At 43.3% G+C, this 24846-nt stretch overlaps 1 protein-coding gene across 1 annotated transcript; it reads right to left on the bottom strand.

Moving 5' to 3' along the window:
• Positions 1 to 36: 36 nt before the first annotated feature.
• Positions 37 to 23606, bottom strand: Znf398 (zinc finger protein 398). The gene is given in 8 exon segments (XM_028879639.2): positions 37 to 1708; positions 3627 to 3695; positions 3698 to 3739; positions 7287 to 7289; positions 7434 to 7544; positions 7891 to 8017; positions 18654 to 19049; positions 23340 to 23606. Coding segments are annotated over 8 exon segments (1929 nt in total). The 5' UTR covers positions 23364 to 23606; the 3' UTR covers positions 37 to 551.
• Between the last annotated feature and the right edge of the window lie 1240 nt (positions 23607 to 24846).

The raw sequence follows: 24846 nt of genomic DNA, 5'->3' as shown, positions 1-24846 counted from the left end.
AAGAACTGTCCCCTTCAATAAGCTATTGAAGTCAGATTTCTTGTTCACCAACATTAAACAAAATGTATTAGCAGACAGAATCTAGGCCTAGGAAGCAGCCTCACTCACCATGTTTCAGGAGAAGGTGACTACACAGGTATGAACAGAGCTTAGCTGGTTTCAGAGACACATTCCCCCAACAGTCATCCCATCACTGAGGAATTAAAGACAGGCCTTAGGCTTGGGGGCCTCTTTCTATGCACCTGTCTCTACCTAGAGGCAGTCTACTCTCACTCTGCCATCCTGACAGAATGATCAAAAGCAAAATCTTGCTTCCCAAACTGCTTTTGTGGTATCTGGAAAGACATGGGTGCCGACTTCTCTTCCAGTTTTCAAAATAAGGTATTCTTGTACTGTTGTGGACTTCCAAAGCACAAGTATGTCTCTAGTTGAGTGTAGACACCCCCAAATTCCTCTATGTACCAGATAATTACTATGGATTGTGGAGCTTGTCGGCTTTTTCCTGGACCTTCAACTCTGCTGTGAACATAAATAACCAACGGGACACAGATCTACAAAACCACCCCTCCACTTCCTTCCCCATACCACTGACTAGATTCTAGGCCCTCAGTGCTAACACCTAGGCCAGAGGTTTCCAGGGCAGTTAAGAGTGGACCAGGTGGGTCTGGTGGCTGTGCGGAAGGGTCCCTATCACCCGCACAGCCCCCACCGTGACCGGTCCGCAGGTGGTCCTTGAGCGTCTGCTTGTAGCGGAAGCTCCTTCCGCACAGTGCGCAGGGGTAGGGCCGCTCGCCTGTATGGATGCGCTGGTGCTTTATGAGGTGGTGTTTGCGGATGAAGCTCTTGCCACAATGCGGACACTGGAAAGGCCGCTCACCTGTGTGCAGCCTCCGGTGGTTTAACAAGTGTTCCTTACGCATGAAGCTCTTGCTACAGTCTGTGCACGGGTAGGGACGCTCGCCTGTGTGGATCATCTGGTGACGAATCAGTGCAGAGTGGCCATTGAAGTCAATGCCACACTGAGGACAGGAGAAGGGGCGCTCCTGTGCATGCCCCCTCTGGTGCAGCAGGAGACTGATCTTCAGGCTAAAGCTACGACCACACTGTGGGCAACGGAAGGGCCTCTCGCTAGCATGAGCTCGTCGATGGCTGGTGAGTCGTGCCTGGTCAGCGAACCGCTTGGGACAATCAGGACAGGGGAAAGGGCGCTCAGTGCTGTTGTGGACCCGAAGGTGGTATGTGAGTCGTGAGGGGTGAGTGAAGGTCCGGGAGCAGTGAGGGCAGGTGGGTGGTGTTTCACTGGCATGGTCCTGGGAGGTGCTACCGAGGTCCACCTGTGGGGCAAAGTGCTTGGGACACTGGGCACAGGTTAAGGGGTGTTCGGCAGCATGGCTACATTGATGTGTCATTAACATGTCTTGGTTGAGACTCTTGCCACAATGGTGGCATGAGAACATCTGCTCTCCAACTGGAGGTGGGAGTGGGTAGCTTCCTAACTGAGTAAAAGTCACTTGTCCCTCTGAGGCTTCAGGCAGGTCAGTGGCTGTACGTCCAAAAGGTGCCATGGGTGCACACTGCTGGCTCTTGAAAGTTACATCTGAAAAAGCATCCTTGGCTGCTGGTGGTGGGGGCGCAGGGAAGGCTACTGGAACTTCAGGACACAAGGAGGCTCTCGCAAGGTCTTCGGCTTTGATGACAAGTTCTTCATCTGAAAGAAGGGACTCAGAGTTATCTCACCAGTACCTCTCACATTCCAACCAGTTCTAGCAGGTTGCTCTTAGCAGCTAACTGCTCAGATAAGCTCAGGGAAGGGCTCTCATTACTAATACGGCGGGGTGACAAATCATTACAAATATAAGACTGTACTGTGATGCTCCGTTTTGAAAAGGAATAACCGTGGCACCAATCTTCCCCATATTATTTTATGTTTCACTTCTACTCAATAACTTTATCCATTGCCTGGTGTGACAGGGCCTAACTCACCTCTTTACTTCCATTCTACATTTTATGAGATAAACCCTTCCAGAGTCAGCTGACTGTCCTCCCAGAAATAAGAACACATTTCCACTGCTGTGTCTTTGGTCATTCTGTTCTCCCTTTTCCAGGATGCTTCCCATCTTTTCCCTGTCTTCCCAAATCACAGTCAAGTTAAACGAGTCAATCTTTTAGGCCCGCTCTTCCCTCACACTCTTTTACTGGGGGGGGGGGCATGAGACGGGTTTCCTGTATCTCAGGCTGGACTCACACTTGAGTCTAGCCCTGAACTCAAGTGCTGGGACTACAGGTTGGCTTTACACACACTTGGTTATGCAGTATCTAAATACCTAAACTAAAACTGGCATGTTTTCTAAACCCCAAATATCTTTTAGTCATTCATCTAACTCACTCCCATGCACCTAACGACATGTCTAGATTGGTAAGTATGTCCGTGGTATAAACTTTCTAAAGAGCAGAAACCGTCATATTTCTCACTTCCCAGAGTCTAGAGAAACATAGGGCACAGCATAGACTAAAAAGCAAAACCAAAAACAAACAAACAAACAAAAAACAAAAAAACACCAGGTTCTATTATGCTATATAAACAGTTGAGTCCTTTCTGATCTTGAGATTCTCTCCTATAAATTACACTGTTTATCTTGTGGAGGGGGACATGTGCATGCCATGCTACACATGCGGAGGTCAGAGGACAGCTAGTGAAGCTGGTTCTCTCCTTCCACCATGCGAGTCTTGGGAAATCAAACCTAGATGGTCAGGCTTGGTAATAGGTGCCTTTACCCACTAAAGCCATCTCATTGGCCAAGATTCTCTTTTATTGTTCAAGAAGTAAGTCGCAGTTGGCCCTAACTCTCATTATAGAAGGAAACGTTTGTATCTTTGTCTATCACTACTTTTTCCTTTTACTGAGGGAAAATATTTCCACTTGCACTCCTCCAACACTTTTGCCCATTTCTCTCTACCCCACTCTCCATTTTTGTTCTATTCTATTTTGACTGATTGATGACTGAGACAGAGTCTTATTGTATAACCTTGATTGGCCTAGAACTTACTGTTTCTAGGCAATCCTAGACCAGGCAATCCTCCTGCTTCTGCTTCCTGAGTGCTGGGATTACAGGCTACCATGCCTGGCTCTATTCTATCTATCCTTTCTAAGTGATCTTTAGATACTCTGTTTTCCTAATTTCCATCTTTTATTCATTTCTATATACTTATTATTCTTCCTCTAACAATCCTGTCTTCCTTTTTTAAATATAGTGCTAAAGATTGAACCCAGGGCTGTACGGATATACGCAGCCCCAACAATTCTTATTTGCATGTAAGAGTATGTTTTCTGGGCTGGTGAAATGGCTCAGTGGGTAAATGCATTTGCCATCAAGCCTGACAACCTGTGTTCAATCTCTGGGACCCACACAGTAGAAGAAGAGAACCAGCTCCCACACCCTGTCACCGCATGTGCCTCCCCACACACTAACCTTGGTGGCCTTTTGGTTTCATTTCTAACTTGGCTGACCATTACCTTTCTTTTCTTCCTCTCTGCTCCTTGTCTTTCTAGCACCTTGTCGGCTGCATTCTTTAGTCACTCCTAGTGTGAGCTGAATATGAACGTCTCTGGTCCCTCTGTTACTCACCAGCATAGGAGGAGCCTTTGTACAGGTCATTCTCTTTGGACTCCTGGGGGACTCCAACCTGAGGCTCTCCTCTTGTTTAATCCAAGACAGAATATCTGAGGTTGAAAGCCAGGCTCTATTTGTGGAGAAAAAGAGAGAATGGTTTTTGGGAACTTGAATCAGAAGGCAAAATTGGACTGGAGAGTTGGTCCAGTGGTCAAGGCACTTGTTGCACTTGCAGAGAACCTGGGTTTGATTCCTAGCACATAACCATTTGTAATTGCAGTTCCAGGGGAACCAATGGCCTCTTAAAACCTTATTGGGCATGCAGTTCACATACATACATGCAGGCAAAACATTCATACACATAAAATAATAAATAAATATGTTTAAAAGATAACATAATCATGTTCATTTGTTGAACATGACATTATTAATTTTTTTTTTGAGACAAAGTTTCTCTACATAACAGCCCTGGCTGGTCCTGGAACTTGCTTTGTAGCCCAGGCTGGCCTTGAACTCACAGAGATCCACCTGCCTCTGCCACCCAGTGCTGAGATTAAAGGTGGGTGCCACCACTGCCATCTTGACATTGTTAAGCTTGTACTTTTTTCTTTTCTTTTGCTATGTAGCTAGGCTGGCCTTGAACTCACAGAGATCTACCTGCCTCTGCTTCTGAAGTGCTGGGGTTCAAGGCGTGCACCACCACATCTGTTTACTGTTACTTCTTTTTTTTTTTTTTTTTTTTTTTTTTTTTTAAAGACATAATCTCGGGCCAGGTAGTGGTAGTGCACGCTTTTAATTCTAGCAGTCAGGAGGCAGAGGCAGGTAGATCTCTGAGTTCAAGGCCAGTCTGGTCTACAGAGTGAGTTCCAGAAAAGGCTCCAAAGGGGGGGAAAAAAAAAGAAAGAAAGAAAGAAAAAGAAAAGGAAAAAAAAAGGCATAATCTCATGTAGCCCAGATTGGCCTCAAACTTGTTATGTTGCCACGGAAGACATTGAATACCTCATCTTCCTGTCCCCATTCAACCTGTAGTGCTGAGAATATAAACTTGTACCATCATGTCTGTTAAATGTGAGTATAAAAGCCATTATTTCTGATGAATAGAATTTCATTCATTTGGGACTTTCTCTTCATAGCCACCAGTCCTCTACACTTTCATATATTTTTTAAATCACACTTTTATTTAGTGTGTGTGTGTGTGTGTGTGTGTGTGTGTGTGTGTGTGTGTGTGTGTAAGCTTACAGCAAATCCTGTAGTGGTTGATTCTATTTTCACTCTGTGGGTTTTGGGGATCAAGTTCAGAGCACCAGGCTTGGCAGCATGTACCTTTACCCACTGTCTCAATGGCCCTACCCCTCTTTCTTTCTTTCTTTTGGTGGGGAAGGAAGACAAGGTCTCAACTCATAGCCCTGGCTGGCCTAGAACTTCCTATGTAGATCAGGCTAGCCTTAAACCACCAGAGATCCATTTGCCTGCCTCTACCACCACACCCCTCCCTTTTCTTTATATATAAATGTATATACAAAATCAAGGAAGGAACAAAGATAAGGATGGACTTAACTAGCTTTGTTTGTAGCTCATAGTAGGAAATAGGAAAAGCAGGTTGCTGTCCTGCCCAAATCTGCACATTCTTCCTATCTCTTCCCCATAGCAGATAGTCCTTGGGCCGTATTCTTATTTAACCTTTTCTTTCTGCTCTGGGCACAGTTACATTCCACTAGTACCTGGCTGATTTAAAAGAGGGAGCTGGAGAGATGGCTCCACAGTTGGGAGCACTGGATGCTCTTCCAGAGGACCTGGGTTCAATTTTCCAGCATCTATATGTTAGGTCATAACTATCTGTAACTCCAGTCCCGGGGGATCCAATGCCCTTTTCTGCCCACCATGGGCAGTGCACACATGTGGTACACCAACAAACATTCAGACAAAAGACCCATACACATAAAATAAAAATAAAGGTAAAGAACTAAAGAAGCAGAGGCAGGCAGATCTCTGTGAGTTCAAGGCCAGCCTGGTCTACAGAGTGAGTTCCAGGACAGCTAAGCTGCATAGAGAGACCCTATTTCAAAAAAGAAGAAAGAAGAGGAAAAAGAAGAGAGAGGGTGAGAGGGATGGTGGAAGGGTTGGGTGGAAGTGGGGGGTGGGGTAGAGATTTTTAAGTAGACACTGAAAAGCTTAACATGTCTATAATCCTAGCACTTGGGAGCTGGAGGTAGAAGATTGTGAATTTGAGGCTATGATGAATGAATTTCATAGCTGGAGAACATAAAAAGACTCTGTCTCAAGAAACAAAACAATTAGTATAATAGTTAGCTATTTTTATTTGCAAGAAATAAAACTATAAGTAATCTATGAGGTCTTTGAAGAACTAACTATAGAGAGCTTGACTCATTTTCTGGATATTAGCAGCTTTCTACTAGCCCAAAAAAGGGCATCCTAGGCCTGGGATGAAATATCAAGCACACAGAGTATGTGTGTGAGGGAAAGTGGAAGAGGGAGGAAGACACACAGACACACAGACACACACACACACACACACACACACACACACACAACACACACACACACGGGGAGAGAGAGACGGGGGAATGATGAAGCCCTTTTAAGTTCTTTCAAAATGAATCCTTAAATCCTAAAGGACTTTACATCTCTCCCAAAGTTCTAAAAACAGTGACCTGTGCCATTTAATAAGCAAATATAAGGATCAATATAATGGCACACACCTATTGGTCCTTGGGAAGGGTGCTAATTGCTAATCAGTTATCATTGCTTTTTTATCTTTTCAGTGGATATGACTACAAAGAACACAACATTTAGAAAAAGAAAAACATCATGATTTCATTTTAATATTTTGGATTCATATTTAAGATTACTGGGTGTGATGATCAGCTTTAATTTTCAGTTTGACACAGCCTAGGAAGAATCTTAATAAGGACTGTCTACATTGGGTTAGCCTGTGGTCATGCTGAACCAACAAGAGAGCAATCATGAGAGTGTGCAATGCATGCATTCACTTCTTTCTGCTCTCTGCTACGGATGGGATGTCACTGGTTACTTTAAGCTCCACACTGCAGCTTCTCCACCTGATGGACTGCCACCTGAAATTGTAAGCTAAAATAAATGCTTTCTCCCCTAAATTGGGTTTTGTCAGGACATCTTATCATAGTAATAGAAATGAAACTAGGTCAAGTAGTTAGTAGTCTTCTCCACTGAAAGGAACCAGGGCTCATTCCCCATGTCAGAAGGGAAATTCAGCACAGGCCGAGACTGTTCATCTTGATAAGGAACTGCCTGCAGGTATAGAGATCTGGAAAACTGTTCTTTATACACACAACACTTCGCCTACATTACAAGAGCATCTTACTGTGCCTCAGCTGCCAACAGTATGCTTTCTTCTGAGCATCTGTTTTCCTTTTGGAAATTTGTAATTTGAGTACTGTAAGTAGAGTAGGCCTGTGTGACAATCCTGTCTCAAAAAACCAAACAAAGAAAAAAACCAAAACAAAACAAACACAGTTTGATCATTTTCAGCAAAAAATGTACTGAATTAAATATATGCAAAAAATGAAAAAAATATATATCAAAAGAAAATTGGGGGAGGGGCTATCGCTCAGTGGTAGAGTACTTTATTAGCATGTATGAGGTACTGATGGGTAAAGGACAAGGTGATCATTGAACTCTCTCTAGTTGTTAAATATAATATTTAAAGTGTAAAATATTTTAGCACTGAATGGCTCTGAACATCTCTAAGCCATGCTTTCTTCATATTAAGCCCCCTTCTCTGACCAGGAAAAGGAGCTTAAGAGCATATAATCTTTCTCTTACCTTCACTGGCATCTGCAGGAATCTCACTTGCCTCTGGCCTTGGTTGGTCATCTGTACTGTGTTCTCCTGGTTGAATCTGAGATAAGACATCAGGTTGGCTCATGGCATAATCTAGGAAAGGAAAAATGGAAAGCAGGTATGACAAAGAGATAAATCAGTATGATAATCTCCAAGGCAGTGGAATGTTTGAGGTCCACAGTCAGGGAATTAATTTCTTTAGATCCTTTATCATTTCTCCTCATCTATCAACCTCAAACTATTTACAAGTTCCTCAAGAAAGCAGGTACAAGAAAATGAGAAAATTGCACATAGTAAGTTAGCTCTGTCCTTCTTTGGCTTAAAACTAGATTCTGAGGACAGAAGGACAGTGAGAATGAGGACACTGTAGGAACAGGGACTGTCTCAGCCCTCTTGGGACTGCTGGCACCTCGTTTAAAAGGTGCCAACTCAGCCTCACCCATGGAGATGAGAGACTCGTAGTTGCCCTTCATGATATTCTTGTAAAGTTCCTTTTGCCATTCTTCTAATTTTTCCCACTCTGGAGTGGAAAAGTAGATGGAGACATCATCAAATGCCACAGGCACCTAAAATTATAATCACATGGTTAGTCAGTCCCTCCCACACCGTTCAGTCATTCAATAAATCTTTTCCTCCACTCATTAGCTACTTCACTTAATTTTTACAACCTCAAAGGGAGGTCAGTAAATATACCAGGGACAGTGAGATGGCTCAGTGAGAAAAGGTTCTTGTCCTTGAGCCTTGTAACCTGAGTTCAACTACCACACCCCGTGGTAAAAGGAGAGAAGTGCCTCCTAGTTATCCTTGGACCTTTACACATGTGCTGTGGTGCATTTGCACCCAGACACACACACACAAAATATTGATGTAGTCTAAAAAATACTTTAAAAATATTCTAAACTGGGCATGGTAGCGCACACCTTTAATCCTAGAATTTGGGAGGCAGAGACAGGCAGGTCCTTGAATTTGCAGTCAGGTTGGTCTACAAAGTGAGTTCTAAGATAGTCAGTGCTACAGAGAAAACCTGTCTCAAACCATACAGAATTTTAAATAGCTTATGCTGTTATTCCTTGGGTTTTTAAATACTATTTTTATTAACTGAGAAATTTTGTTTGCTTGTTTTGTTTTTTTGAGAGTTTCTCTGTGTAGTTGTCCTGATTGTCCTGAGTCTCGCTCTGTAGACCAGGCTGGCCTCGAACTCACAGAGATCCTCCTGCCTCTGTCTCCTGAGTGCTGAGACTAAAGGTGTGCACCACCACCGCCCAGCTGAAGTCTTAATCATAACCTTCACTCCTTTGATGTCTTATATGTTGATTTAGTTTATATAAACACATGTCTATATAGTAACTGTACTTTATTTGCATATTCTTGGGTAGGGGTGTAGCTCAGTTGGTAGAGTATTTGCCTAGTCTGTATAAGATTGGGTTCAATTCCCACAACTACATAAGCCAGGTATGGTGATGTATTCTTGTAATCCTAGCACTCTAGAGGTAGAGGCACAAAGTTCAGTCATTCCTATCTAATGGCTTTGAGGTCAGCCTGCCACATACGAACATCTCAACAAAATAATACACATATTCTTTCATTCTCACATATTCTCACCACTTGACAATACAACTTCATGTTTTACATAGCTGTTCTACTTGGTCAAGTAAGTAGCAACTTGTAAAACTTGTAAAAGCAAGTTTCTTCAATGGGTTAAGGAGCTGTGGAAGGATTCTCATTAGGTTTTTGCCTTTGTTCTGATATGTTGGATCTAGAAATAGAAAAACTTTGATGTCAGCACCAGCCCCCATGACAAAGCAATTCTTGCCATTTGTGTTTGGATTTTTCTTTTAAACAGCATGTAGAAACCGAGAAAGCCCCCTTTTCAAATGTATCTGGAATTATTTCTGCAAGTGTCTAGCTACATAGTGTAGGCTGGCTTCCAGTTCTCCATCCTCATTCCTTAGCCTCTCAAATACTGGGATTATAGGAATGCATTAACAACTTGCCTAGTATTTTGATTTTTGAATATGTTCACCTACTCTTTTCCTTTGGATGTCTTCCAAAGACATATACATATCTCTTTCTCTTACTTTCTGTTTTCCACTCTGAGAGTTCTCATAGGAAAAGAAGGTCTAGAATGTGTCAAAGGCTGGCTTTATATAGTCTTAAATGAAATGTTTTTTTTTTTAAATTTTTTTCAAAACAGGATCTCACTATGTAATCCTGGCTGTCCTGGAACTATGTATACTTGGTTGGCCCTGACCTCACAGAGATCTACCTACCTTTGCCTCCATGCCAATGCATGCGGCTCCAATTTTTTAATTTTTTTTTTTTTAAGTTTTTTTGAGACAGGGTTTCGCTATGTAGCTTTGGAGCCTTTCCTGGAACTCACTCTGTAGACCAGGCTGGCTTTGAACTCACAAAGATCTGTCTGCCTCTGCCTTCTGAGTGCTGGGATTAAAGGCGTGCGCCACCACCGCCCGGCTTCCAATTTTTTAATTTTAAGATGTGTTTTTTATTTATATATATGTGTGTATGTGCACATGAATACAAGTGCTCTTGGAGGACAGAAGAGGGTATCATATCCAGAAGCTGGAGTTACAGGTGGTTGTGAGTTACCTTATGTGGGTCCTCTGAGAAGTACTTTTAACTGTTGAACCATCTCTCCAGCCCCTCTAATCCTTCTTTATGGGTCTCTCAGACTTCCACTTTCTCCTATAGTCTCTTCAATTTGTATTTACGAAAAGATTTTCTCTCTAGTCCACTGCAACTCACTGCAGTTTGTCTTCAGCTTGACTGCATGTTTCTTCTCTGCATTCAGCCCGTGCTTTTCATTCAACCACTGTGTCTGTTTCTCTTTGGCTATCTTTCCAACTTCCAGTTACACTTTTTCAACGTGGCTTCTTAAATTTACCATCCCTGTTTATCCTCTTTACCATTTCCTTCAATATTTGGTTTGAGTTCAGCAATTAGGTCACCTAAATCCATAAGCTACCTAGTTACTGTTTTGGGTCAGAATTTTCATTGTTTTCCATTTTCAATGCATCTTCCATCTTCTGCATTTCAATGTTTGCAACTTGCTGCTGTTCAATCAACACTCTGAAGTTTCTTTCTGGCTAACTCTTACGCCATCTGGAAAGTCTACAATTTTTCTTCACACTAATTTTTTTCAGATTGCTTCCAGACATCACACTCCACTTTCATTTTCTCTAAATATACTAATATGTTTTCATATTCTAATTTTCTTTTCTTTTTGGGGGTAGGCTGGAGAGACAGCCATGGGTGCTGGGAACCAAACTCTTATATTTTCAGTTGTGAGCCTAGCCTTTAATACCTGAACTATCTCTCCAGCTCTCAAATTTGTTTTTCATTTATAAAATAAAGCACCACAATTTCTGATAAAAGTCTTCCTTTGTAGCACATATTTTACATATTAATTCGTGATCTTTTTTCTTTTAAGAAATGGAGGATTTACTATGTTCCCAAGGCTGTTCTCAGACCCCTGAGCTCAGGTACACTGCACTGCCCTAAGCTCCCATTAAGAATGCTATGTAGAGCTGGGTGGTGGTGGCTGCAACAGGTAATCTCAGTACTGGTGAAGCAGAAGCAGGTCAATCCCGTGAGTTCAGGGCTACACAGAAAAACCCTGTCTCAAAAAACCAAACCAAAGAAAACACAAAAAACTCACCATGTAGTATTTACCAGATAATCTGAAATTTTCATTATCTGACTATCTATCCATTTCACCTTGAATCTTATTCCTCTCTCTTTCCAGTTCACATCTAGATCTTGTTACCTCCAGTTTTTTCTGTTGGTCGTATCTAGTTTGAATTTTTTTAAAGTTCATTAGTCAATTTATTTCTTGTTAATTTTATGTGATTTACTGACTTAAAAGATATTTTGTCTGGCAGTTCTAATTTTTGTTTTTTGTGATGCCTGGGGTCAACCCTAGGGCTTTCCACAGGCTATACAAATGCTTTACCACAGAGCTACATTCCAAGACTGTTTTGTAGCTTTTTGCCCCAAGCAGTTAGCCTATAATTTAGCTGCCATTTTCAGTCATTAGAGAACAAACTCATTACACTCACAGTCTTTGAAGGACATTGTGGGTTATTTTTTTAGAGATGGGAGTATTTGTATGTAGCCCAGTCTGATCTAGAACTTGTTTTGTAGCCAAGGATGGCCTGTCTCCTGAGTGTTGGATTCTAGACGTGTGCCACCAAGCTCAGTCTCTTTGGATATTTTTCTACTTGAGCAACAGAATTTTTTTCAGCCCTAAATTCTGACACTTCAGCTTCTGAATATTATAATTTCTAGAAGACTTAAAAGTTATTCTACTCTATTTTATTATCTATTGTATTATTTATTTACTTAGTAATTGAGACAGTCTCATGTAGCCCAGACTGGCCTTGAACTCCAGATCCTCCCATTCTACCTCTCAAGTACCAGAATGACAGGTATATGTCACCATGCCTAGCTCATTGGGGATTTATTGTCTTTTTTTCTCTTCCAAAATTCATTTAAATTCTTTCTGGTATTCAGATTTGGGGATTTTGTTTTGTTTTCCTGTATTACAAACCCATTGCTGACCTCATGCCCTTACATGTGCTAGGTGAGGTCATTGGTGTGAAAATTTTGATTTAAGAAACCTAAGTCTGTAAAAGACACAAAAAATAAATAAAAATGAAGTTAAAAAAAAAAGAAAAGAAACATAAGTCCTAGTTGGCGGTGGTGATATGGTGTGTGCTTTAACCTTTAATCCCAGCACTTGGGAGGCAGAGGCAGGCAGGTCTCTGTGAGTTTGAGACCAGCCTGAGCTACAGAGTGAGTTCCAGGACTGCCAGGGCTATGGGGAAATACCTGTCTCAAAAAACAAACAAAGAAACAAACAAACAAAAGAGAGAGAGAGAGAGAGAGAGAGAGAGAGAGAGAGAGAGAGAGAGAGAGAGAGAAACATAAGTTCATAGAGAGCTCATAATATTCAGCTCTGTACTTTCTTTCACATTTCTACAGCTAGATTCCAAAACCACACTCTCTTATTAAAGTTTTTAATTCTTGTGAGTTTAGATTCATAATAATTCTAGCTTTTATGGAGTTAGGACCTTGCAGCATCAATTCTTCTAAGTCTTTATTTTTTATACTAATTCTCCTCTGAGCTCTTTGAGCACAACTGAAATTTTTCTTGGTGAGTTTGTTTTTCACTAAAGGCACTTGAGTTCTTTTATAGCATTGTGTACCCATTCCACATCCACTTTCAGAGTCCGATACTAGCTTTACTTTACTCTTTGGCACTTGGTTACTTATTATTTTATTTTATTTTGGAGACCAGGTCTCACTATGTAGCCCTGGCTGGCCTGGAACTTGACATGAACTCACCAAGATATGCCTACCTCTACTTTGAGTGCTGGGATTAAAGGCCTGAATCTGTGAGTTGATACCTGTAGAACACTGGCTATAATCTGTCAGTCTTTTCCAGGAGGAAAAGCGTCCACATTGGAAAATGAGCCGGCAATCATGAAAAAGGTTCTGGCTTTCTTTCTTTTCAGTTTTCTTTCCAGGAGTATTTCCAATTTCCTTCTTACTAAGGCAGAAAGAACCTCCACAGGCCAAATTGTACCGGATTTATCTGCAGGTTTGCCAAAGAGTAGGAGAGGACACTGCCATAGCTCTAGCTACTCACATCCACTCAACCCACCTCACCAATGCACTGGGGTTAGCAATGAGGCACTGGGTTAAATGATGTTCCTACACTGGGGGGTATTAGTTCAGCCCACCCACCATCCCTGTAAGGTCTCCCAGCAAACAGGAGATACAGCAAGCAAGAAAAGACCACAAGAGGGCGGAGTTCGGAGGAGTCAGAGCAGCTGGAAGGAGAAAGTGGAGGGAGGAGGCACAGCAGCAAGAGGAGAAAGGCAGAAGTGGGCTGGAGAAAAAACTCAAGTACCAACAAAACCAGAGACTCAGGAAGAGTAGCCAGGGGAAGGCCTTGGAGCAAAAAAAGGAGGCAGAAGAGGGCCAGGCTGCTGCCCCAGATGGAATCCCCAGAGAGTTCTGGAAGATTAGATGCCACTGGAGAAAGTCCCTTTCCTTCTTAGTAGACCAGCTTCCCCACAAGAGTCACTACTTCAGACTACTGTCCTTCCCCTCAACCTCCTTATTCATAATATTTTCATTTGTTTTATTAATTTTTTTAGATAAGTTCTCATTATATAGCCTGGCTGGCCTGGAACTCACTGTACAACCTAAGTTGGCCTGGAATTCATGATCCTCCTGTCTCAGCCTCCAGAATATTGTAATTACAAGCCTATGTCATCACTCCTGGCTTCATTAAATAAATCTTAGTGTCTACTTAGCTGCAAAGTGTTATGTGAAATAATAAAAAAGGTGCTGGGCTGGGCTGTGATAGCGCACGCCTTTAATCCCAGCACTTGGGAGGCAGAGCCAGGTGGATCTCTGTGAGTTCAAGGCCAGCCTGATCTACAGAGTGAACTCCAGGACAGGCAACAAACTACACAGAGGAACCCCGTCTCGAAAAACAAAAACAAACAAACAAACAAACAAACGAACGAACGAACGAAGATGCTGAAAAACTTAAGGAACAGTCCAGTCCCTAGTTCACAATGGTTTCAGAGAGCTATGCATTTGGGAAGGTAGAGACCATTACTGTTAGTCACCCAGAGTAGGGACAACTACATGTATGTGTTAATGTATCCAGTTTTACGTAGTGTCAGGGATCAAACCCAGGTCTTCATGCAAGCTAGGTAATCACTCTGGCAATTGAGCTACGTTTTTGTTCAGGTTTTTTGGTTGTTGTTTGCGGGGGGTGGGATTTTGTTTTTGTGTGTGTATTTGCTTCTATTTTTTTCTGTATAGTTCTGATTGGCCTGTTACTGATTAGGAGATCAGGCTGGCCTTGAACATACGTAAATCCTCCTGCCTGAGCCTCCTGTATTCTGGGATTATAGGTATGTGCTACCATGCCTGACTCTGGTTAAACTCTAAGTCTTTATTTCTTTATAAAATAGCAATTAAAGTTATCAGATCGCATTTCAAAGGACATTGTACTAAGTGAAAACATAAGGACCCCATCAGAGTATTTAATAAGACTTCAGCTAATATTCATGGAGAAAAGTGATTTAAATTTTCCTTTGTTATGACACCTTGGATAACTCTGTATGGTTTACTAAAGTTAGTCATGGTTATGTCCCCATTTCATAAACCAAGATGTTAGGATTTTATAACAATAAAACACTGTACTCTAAGCAAAAACAATGTGAATAATCTGTATTATATAGTTATGTAAAAGTTACATATCTCTATCTAATGTATGTATGTATATAATGTACACATCTGCTGTGTATATTAATAAATTCTCTCTGGAAAGATAAGGGAAAAACCAATACTTGCTTCTGAGGAGTCTTGGGAGTGTGTTCTATGCTTCTATTCTCACTTCTAAAATTTTTTGTGTGTATAAGTGTTTTACCTACATGTATGTCTGTGCACCATATTGATGCCTTGTACCTCTGGAGGCCACAGTAGATCCCCTGGAACTGGTTGTGAACCTACATGTAGATGCTGGGAATAGAACATGGGTCCTCTGGAAGAGCAGCCAGTGCTCTTCAGACCCTTACTTTTAATAGCTCTATACTTACACTTGAGAGAGAGAGAGAGAGAGAGAGAGAGAGAGAGAGAGAGAGAGAGAGAAGAACTAACTTCATTTTTATCATTCTTTTCTTCTCTTCCTATTTACTCTGCAACTGTGCTATTCTGTCTTCTATCTCTGTCTTGCCAGAAAAGCAAATTATGTCACGATCTCCTCTGACGGCCATGCTGCCGTCATGTTCACTGTCCTTTCCTTTCTAGACCTCCCAGTATTGTAACTCACAAATCACAACCCTACTTGAAATGCTGTTTTCCAACTTAGCCCTGTGCACCACCCACTCTCTGATTTGTTTTCCTGCTGAGGCTCCTCTGTTGACTCCTTCTATCTCTTGTTATCCACTCTCTCTAGAGACGTCTCTTCCATCTCATAATTGACAATGCTATCTCCACGTCAAGGACTCTTCACCATTCCTTGAGCTTCTTGCACCTACTGTTGCCCAGTGATAACGACTCATTCCTTTTACTCCCTGAGGTACTGTGATGAGGCAAGACAGTACAGAGGTTCCTCCACCCTGTATTCTTGCTGACGCCATTCCAGGTTTAACTAGATTCTAATCTCTTTGATGGAGAATCCCATGGAAAACAACCCAACTCTATTCCAGGAACCAAAGATCAGAATGTCCTAGCTAACTTATCTTAGCCTTTGTTAAAACTGCTTGTTTGTGAGGATCCCCCTCCAGCTAACTACTTATCTTAGCTTTTGTTAAAACTGCTTGCTACAAACTGCTTATTTCTGCAAAGTCCCCCTGCACCTGTTGAATGAGGTGCCAGGATATAGTTTCAAGATTTAAAAATCCTGTGTACTGGATGGGAGTGGGAGAGGAGTGTGGTGGTATTGTGTCCAAGAGCTCTGACCTCTTGGACTTTCAACTCTGAAAAAAAAAATCTGCAGGGGACACAATACCACCACAGAGGGGATGGGAAGGGGGATACTCAGGACCCTGAACACTTGGGTGTGGCCTCAGTCTGCTGGAATAAAGACTTTCAAATGGCTATACACTGTGTCTGAGTGGTCATTTCTGGTGAGCTCTCCATAACAGTATCCTAAAGGAAATGTTACCGTCTATTCAGTTCATTTTCTTTTTCTAAAGATTTACTTTTATTTAATGCATCTGTATGAGTACTTTGCCTGCATGTATGTTAAGTGTATTGTGCGTATGCCTGGTGCCTGCAGGGGCCAGAAGAGGGCACAGAGTCCCCTGGAACTGGAGTTATAGATGGCTGGGACCCAAACCCAGATCCTCTATAAAAGCAACAAGTAAGCCATCTCTCAGTCCTCTCTCCTCTGTCCCTCCCCCACTCTCTGCTGTTTTGTTTTGTTTTGTTTTTGGAGATCTCTGTGTAGCCCAGGCTGTCCTGAACTCACTCTGCCTCCCAACTGCTGGGACTAAAGGTGTGCCCACCCAGGCATCTCTCAGTTCTTAAACTAAGAGCCTAAGAGTCAGTAAATCTACAGAGTATATGCTTCAGATCCAACTAGGTTAAAAATACAATTCTGCTGTTTATTGTTAGTAGCCATAAGATCTTGAGCAAGTTAGGACTCTTAAGAAAATTATAAGCCTTGAAATAAGTAAAACAGAACACTAAGTTCTAGGTAAATTATCCCACGGTGAATTCACAGTGATAGTTATCCCTCATGTCAAATTCCCAACAAAGGAAATCCTACTGTCAGTCCCCTGTACCTGCTTCTCCTCATCTTACTGCCTCACCATCCACGCCACTCTCACTTTCTTCTTATGAACGCTCCCTCCTGGTTCCCACTCTGTTTCTGTTCTTGCTCCGACAAATCTCCACAAAGCAGCCAGGTCAATTCTTTAAAACACAAGCCAGTAACAATTCCTGTACTCAAGTCCTGTAGTTCCTTCCCATTGTACTCAAGTTTCTAATTCAAATTCCTTTCCTTGGTCTTAAAGGTCATAATCTCAGTCATGTATTATAATGTCTATAGAGTTTTTAAAATTTTTCCACCTTTAACTCCAAAAATTTTAAAGTATACCAAGCCAGTTGACTTTTTGTTGTTGTTGTTTTGTTAAGTTGACTTTTTGTTGTTGTTGTTTTGTTAAGAATAAAGTCTTGCTGGGGGTGGTGGGGGTGCACACCTTTTATCCCAGCACTCGGAAGGCAGAGGCAGGCAGATCTCTGTGAGTTCGAGGCCAGCCTGGTCTACAGAGTGAGATCCAGGAAAGGCACAAAGCTACATAGAGAAACCCTGTCTTGAAACCCCCCCCCCAAAAAAAAGAGGACAGAAAGAAAAAAAAGAAAGAAATACTTGTGAAACCCAGGTATAATGCCTCATGCCTGCAATCCCATTACTTGTGAGGCTGAAGTAAGATTCTAAGTTGTGAGCAAGTCTGGGCTACATATCAAACTCCTAAGACAAAAAAAAAATTTTTTTTTTTTTTGAGACAAGGTCTGTCTATGTATTCCTGGCTGCCCCAGAACTGTTATGTAGACCAGGCTGGCCTCAAATTCACAGAGATCCTTCTGTCTCTGCCTCCAGAGTGTTAGGAATAAAGGCATACCTACCCCAAACAAATATTTTTTTAAAGAATTAAAAAGGCCTGTGTCTGTGAGCAAATGTATGAATGAAAGAGTATGTTTGGAAACTAGGTGTCTCACTGTCAAACAGGGATCATCAAAACTTCCTGTTTTATAAACCCGTTCCTTCAGAAGACAACATTAGCTTCTCAGCATGCTTGTTCTATGACTGACAGCCTAGACTCACAGATGACCTCAGCCCTTATAAGAACCACATGATTATAATCCCTCACATTGTCTTCCTAACTTTTCACCAAAATTGTCAACCAAATTCAAATTAACTGATTTAAATGAAATTGAATTCAATTTTGTCACCAAGATTGTGGCAGACAGTTTTACAGAGAGAGAAGTGACTCATATACAAGCAAAAGTGAAAGAAATTAAAAGAGGAAGAAGAATCTGGAGAGTCCACTATGGACGAGAAAGTGTTTTCTCTCTGGAAGCCTGACAATGTGCACTGAGGCACTGGTGTCCCATGCCTACAATCCTAATGCTTGGGAGGTAGAGGCAGAAAGTCCACAGTTCAAGGCCAGCGTTGGCTACAAGGGTCTGTCTTACAGAAACAAAGGAAAGAAAGATGGACACCATACAGTTGTCAAGTAGACAAACATAAAATACCTTCAGAGTTCCATCAACCTAAGATTTTTTTTTTTTTTTTTTCGAGACAAGGTTTCTCTGTGTACTTGCACCTTCCTGGACTCACTTGGTACCAGCTGCTCGAACTCACAGAGATCACCTGGCTCTGCTCCGATGCTGGATTAAAGCGTGCCACCACTGCTAGTTAGACAGACAGGCTGTCCTGCTCTGAACCACTCTAACAGAGATCAGCCTGCCTCTGCCTCCCGAATGCTGGGATTAAAGGCGTGCGCCACCACCGCCCTGCTCAATCTAAGAGGAAACAGAAAATTTTAAGAGGAAATAAAAACACCTAAGTAACTGACTGACTAAGACTACCTCTTAAAGGGCTAGTGTCCGAGCTAGTGGTACCACTGTAGCCTAGAAGTGGGGTATTACCTTTGGAATATCTCCTTTAATACCTGGGGGCAGCCGCAGGATCCAGAAGTTCCTGTTTCTCAACAAGTTCTCCAGGTTCTCCAGCCGCCGCTGCAGCAGCCCGTACTCCTGCAGCAGGGTCCCCAGTACGGCCCACTTGCCATCCAGCTGGTTCCCAAGCTCAGTCACTGTCTTTTCACAGCTGGCTAGTTTCTTCTCTGCTGTCCCTGTCCTGCCTTCTAGGTGGAGGAGTCGCCGGCTGTGGACCTCCACCTTCCTCTCTATGGCCTGGACAGCAGCCACCACTGTCCACAGGGAGATGGCTGCAGTCTGCAGGTGTGCCTCATTTGCAGCTGGAGGTGTAGGAAGAGGAAGGGGCTGCAGGGATGTAAGGCATTCCGAGTCCCATTCAGAAGTCTATGTGCAATGGAGAGATGGGACAAGACATTGAGAGTTAGAAGGAATCCTGACTCTAAACCACAACCAAATAAGAACTACTTAACTGTCCAGCTGATATTAACCAAAACTGTTTTATTACAGCTTTATAGTGCCTATGTCAACCTTGTTGCTCTGAAGCCTGCTGGCATCAAAAGCCAAGGGAACTGTTCTGGTGGGTTCAAGGATGGATTGGGAAAAGATAGTGAATAAATAAATTGGCTTCTTAAGGCTAGTCTGGCCCATTTCTCTAATAAAAGGCCCAGAAATACAGGTTGCTGCTGCCTCTTCTATCTCTGGAAAAGGCTAATTAATGTACATAAGAATTCTCACCAAGTTTCACTGACCTCAGTGCCTTCTGACAAATCTCTTAAGAATTTATATCTAGCCCTGTCTATCACTCGTTTATACACTACAACTATACCAATTAGTAATAACTGAACAGGCCGAGGATGTCTAGTCTACAGAAAATATGACAGCTATTTTCAAATATTCAAGGGTTCTGAAATTGAAGGTAGAACAGGTTTGTTTAATCTTATACTATGGAACTCCAAAGGACAAATTAGAAAAATACATGGGAATTTTCAGGCTGGTAACGATGTTTGAATTAGATTTTTTCCAAGAAAGTCACAGGCTGTTTGTTCATTACAAACTTTGAAACTTTGAAACAGAGTATCATAAATGGAGGAAATCTGTACAACAAATACGAAGTTAGACTAAGCTTCTACAAGGCCTAATTCTCTGAACCCAATACACCACTCTGGCCACTGCCTTCTATTTCCACTTTACACACTGTCTTGTTCTCATTTCATCAGACCTCCAATCCATTAATAATAACTCTTCTATGATGATTCCATTCGCTCCTGGCCTACCACCTGCACATGGCTTTGCTTTCTTCCCTGCTCGACCACTTCTGACACTTTCCAACCCCATTTCACTCATGTCTCTAATGCCTCCCTTGCTCAGCTGACCTACTTTGAATGAGTTGAATCATTCACATTTATTTTATTTTATTTTTTTGCTTCTACAAGCATCAGGTGAGATCTACAAAAGAAAATCATATAACCATGTGAGATGCTGTCAACATGTACCAATGGTCAATGCTCAGTGGCGCACTTGACACTACCTAGTGCCCTTCAGGCGTCTACAAACTCTCAAACTAATGTACAAAAGAATCAACTAGAAAAGGCTGGGCAGTCGGCCAGTGTAATGGCTTAGCAGTTAGAGGCACTTGCAGTCAAGCCTGATTATCTGAGCTCAATTCCTGGGACCCAAACCGTGGAAGAAGAGAATCAACTCCCCCGTGTTGTCCTCTGCACTGAGGAAATTGAGTCAGAACTGCTGTGAGTTTGAGTCCGGTCTGGGCTACATAGTGAGTACCAAGCCAGCAAGGGCTACAATGGCAAGACCTGAATCCCAAGTCCTGATCCCCCCCACCCCAAAAAATATTGACAATCCAGTTAAAAACATATAGTTCCAGGGCTGGAGAGATGGTTCAGCAGTTAAGGGCACTGACTGCTATTCCAGAGGACCTGAGTTCAAGTCCCAGTACCCACATAGCAGCTCACAGCTGTCTGTGACTCCAGTTCCAGTTCCATAAGCAAAACACCAATGTACATAAAATTAAAATAAAAAAACACATATTTTCATTTAGTAAGTGTGGAAAGAAGAGAATGGAGATGTGCAATTTAAGCAAGTTCTTAGTTGATGGACCCTGCACCTAAGGGAGCACACAGTGAGGGCAGAGACTTCTCCACACTGCACCCTTACTGAAGTAAACTAGGCTGTTGTGACCCATGCCCTTAATCCCAGCACTAGGGGTGGAGGGGAGGGGGCCAGAGGCAGGCCGATCTCTGTGAGTTCCAGGACAGCCAGGGCTATACATAGAAACCCTGTCTCATAAAACAAACACAAAACAAAAAGGAAACTGAAGTAATTAGACATAAACTCTTTTTCTTCATATTCTTCCCACATCAAACTATCAGTAACAAAAGCTAGTCTCTCCACTTGTGCTCTTAATACCAACCCTTCTGCCATTACAAAAATAACAGCTGGTGTGATGGCACATGCCTTTGATCCTAGCACTTGCAGAGGCAGGAATACTTCTGTGACTTTGGGACCAGCCTGGTCTATATGTTTGCCAATTAGAGTTACAGAGTGAGATTCTGTCTCAAAGAGAGACTCAGTAGTAGCAGTAGTAATAGTAGTAGTAGTAGCAGTAGTAGTAAAAACTTGTCAGTGAAGTGTTCAACCAAATGGGGCATCCACAGCACTGTCCAAACCCCAAGGTTCAGGGACCACTGAGGAAGAAGGTTAATAAGGTTCTAAGACCAATGCTGGACTGGAGTGAAACAGTGTCTTCTGGACACAGCAGGACTGTTGCTCTCATGAACTGCTTTCAGCCGAGGCTGCCTGCAGAACATCAAGCTAGTCCCCATTATAGCATAGAAGGTGAAGGGAAGTTCATGAGCCCCACCCATAACTGGGGAGCTGTGGACAACTGATGGCATCTGGGGGGGGCATGCATTTTTTAAGGGTTTGGCCCCTGGTAGATCAACCACATTCCAGTGAATGGAATATACACCAAGGAGTATATGAAAAGCACAAATTAGACTCCATGGGTCATTTAAAAAAAAAAAAGACACAAAACTGGGGGACAGTGGCAAGGGAAGGAAGAGTGAGTCTCGGATGAGTGGGTGAACATGAACAAAAGACATTCTCTTAAATTCTCAAAGAATAGAAATAGTTTTAAATCATTTAGATTTATTTGTTGCATGTATATCAGTATCTCATCTTCGTGTGTGTGTGTGTGTGTGTGTGTGTGTGTGTGTGTGTGTGTGGCACCATGTGTGTGCCTGATGCCCTCAGGGGTTAGAAGAGGGCATCAGATAGTCTAGAGCTGGAGTTACAGTGTTGTTAGCCACCATGTGAATGCTGGAACTAAACCCGGGTCCTCTGCAAGAGCAACAAGTGCTCTTAACTTCTGAGCCATCTCTCCAGCTCCTAAAAATATTTCTTAAAATTAAAAATATCAGTATCTCCCAATTCTTCTTCATCAAAACAGACTTGCTCTAGTCAGTACCATAGCCACTGATTCCATGGGATCACTGAGGACTTGAAATGTGGTCAGTTCAACTCAGATGTGCTGAGTATAAAAAACAGTGGTATGAAGACTTAGTATGAAAAACTGTAAAATCTCATTGATAATTCTGTAATATTTATTGCTATTGAAAATTTGCATACACGAGACTAAATATCACATATCACTGAAATTAATTTCCAGTTTTACCTTCTTTCTTTCTTTTTTAAGACACACAATCTGGTTATTTGGCCAAGCATATCCTAAAATTTCTGATCCTCTTCTCTCAGACCCCCAAGTGTGAGCCACCATGCCACCATGGTTTTACCTCCTAAACATGATCAGTAGAGAATTAAAAGTAGGTGCACAGCTCTCAGCATATACCTATAGGATACATGATGGTCTCTACTATCTTTTAAATTATTATTTTTTGTTTGGAAAAAAAATTAAGCTCCAGGAGTAAGGATGGTATTCTCCTCTGCTCTCTTCCCCATCCAACCTCACGGCTCCCGTTTTCCTCTTCCTTCTCTTCCTTCCTAACTATTTCTCAGCGGACCTGCCGGCTCCTGACCTATTATTAAAACGTCTCTTTGAGCTGACCAATACTTCCCATCAGAACGTCCTGTTAAGCAACCTTTCCCTCTTCCTCAATGGCTGTGTGCAAGGATTGTCGCGGTTGCCCTGGCGGCTCTGGCATCTCTCTGGTGCCCGGCTGGGCCCGCTGCAGGCCTGCAGCACACATGCACCCGCGCCACTGGCTGAGCCTACGCTCCAGTCGGCCCTTCCAAGGTCCCCTGCAGGGCCTCGGCCTGTCCAGGCGGGCGCGCGACGCTGTCCGTCCTCACGCAGTCTGTTAAGGGCACACCTTGGCGTTTACCTTCGCCGCCTCGCAGGTGACTGTCCGGCCGCACCTAGCAACCGCAGCCCTCTCAGCTGTACAGAATGGCTGGCGGGTTTCAAAAACACCTCGAGCCCACTTCCCCGTTCCGTGGGGCTAACCCGAAGCAGCACGGCGCGTGTGAGCTAGAAACCTCAGAGCCGGATCCCCTGGCGCGGCTGCAGTCCGCGGTGGCCCTCCAGGGCGGGCGACAGCCGCAGACCCACGCGGGCGACAAGGCCCGCGGCCGTCCCCAGCCTCCTCGCTCCCCCCCGAAGCCCGGGTGACAGAGACGCCCGTGCATCATCGCCCTTACCGGAGCGGCGGTCGCCTCGGCCATGGCCCTCCGCTACCCGGTCCGGTCCGGTCCCGGGAAGTCGCCGCCGCACGCAGGCCGGGCTGCTCGGTGCTCTCCGCAAGCCGCGAGAAGAGGTCTCGCGTGGCTCGCACTGACAGGACTCGCGCGGCAGTCCGGCTTCCGGGAGCGCAGGGCCGCGGAGGAGCAGAGTTGCTGACAGCCTCCGCCGCACCGGCTGCAGCCGCCCCTCAGCTGCCGCTTTGTGGACAGCGAGTACTGCAGGCGCTCTGCCGGCCTAGACGCGCCCCCTTCCTGTCGGTCCTCCCGGGCCAGCGCGCCCCCTGGCGGCCCCCGCGTCCGGCGCACCCTTCCAGAGCTCAGCCTCTGGGAAGAGTTTTGATGAATGCAGATCCCACCTACTGCGTTGGGTTTTCTCATCCGCCCAGAAGGCCCCACAAATGCTAAGTAGTTTAAGGCCCAGCGGGCGTCAGCTGGGCAGGACGATAGCCCAATCTACTACCAGTGTAGAAATGAGTGAGTTAGATAGGAATGATGGAGTTGTATCATTCATTGAAATTACAAATGGGTGGAGATCATACTCCACGTGGCTTGTACTGGCAACAAAGACTGTTCTATTTGGATTACCTATTCTCTTGGGCTTGGCTGAGAAGGGGAATTTTTATATTTGTTTATTTTTATCTTATGTGTGTGAATGTTTGCCTACACTTGCCTCCTCTGGTGCCCATGGAGGCCAGAAGAGGGTGAAGGCTAACTTGGAACTGGAGCTACAGAGAGTTGTGAGCCACCATATGGGTGCTGGGAACCAAACCTCTGCTGAGCCATCTCACCAGCCCTGAGAAGTGAACTTTCTGAGGCCAACAGAAATAAAGCTGTGGTTATATCTGCTGGTCTGGACTAAGGGACAAGTGAAGACAAAGGTGTGTGTTTCACAGCCTGTATGGTAGGAAGATAATCACGCAACCATAACTTTCCAGCATACTCCTCCTTTCAAACATGTATGAATCAAACCACTACCCAAACCTGTATTTCAGTAAATGAATCCAGTCAATTCTCTTAGCAGTAGAAGTGTCTATAATCCCCCAAAGTATGAAGAGCATCACATTAGATCACTTCCACTTGAGCATACTGTTATTTAGTGTACATACAAGGTGAGCACCTTATATGTAATTTGAGCATGAACATCAAATTACATGGTGCATCGTTGAGAGTTAAAAATCACCATTCTCTGAACCATAACATCACCATAACTGAATGAACTTCTGGAAGAAGAAAAGAAGACGAAGAAGAAGAAAAGCCTGACCTCAGGAAAATATTTGTTGATTTTACTATTAAAAGTCATAATTTAAAATTTTGGACTTAAAGGGCAAGAACAAAGCCAGGGTATGGTGCTACTTGCCTTTAATCCTAGCACTAGGAAGGCAGAGGCAAGAAGATTTCTGTAAGTTTAAGGCTAGCCTGGCCTACATAGCTACTTCTAAGTCATCTAGAGCTACACAGTGGAACT

Source organism: Peromyscus leucopus, chromosome 3 (genome assembly GCF_004664715.2).
Source record: "Peromyscus leucopus breed LL Stock chromosome 3, UCI_PerLeu_2.1, whole genome shotgun sequence".
Lineage (NCBI taxonomy): Eukaryota > Metazoa > Chordata > Mammalia > Rodentia > Cricetidae > Peromyscus > Peromyscus leucopus.
The sequence above is the reverse complement of the archived record's forward strand: the minus strand, read 5'-3'. Positions and strand labels throughout refer to the sequence as shown.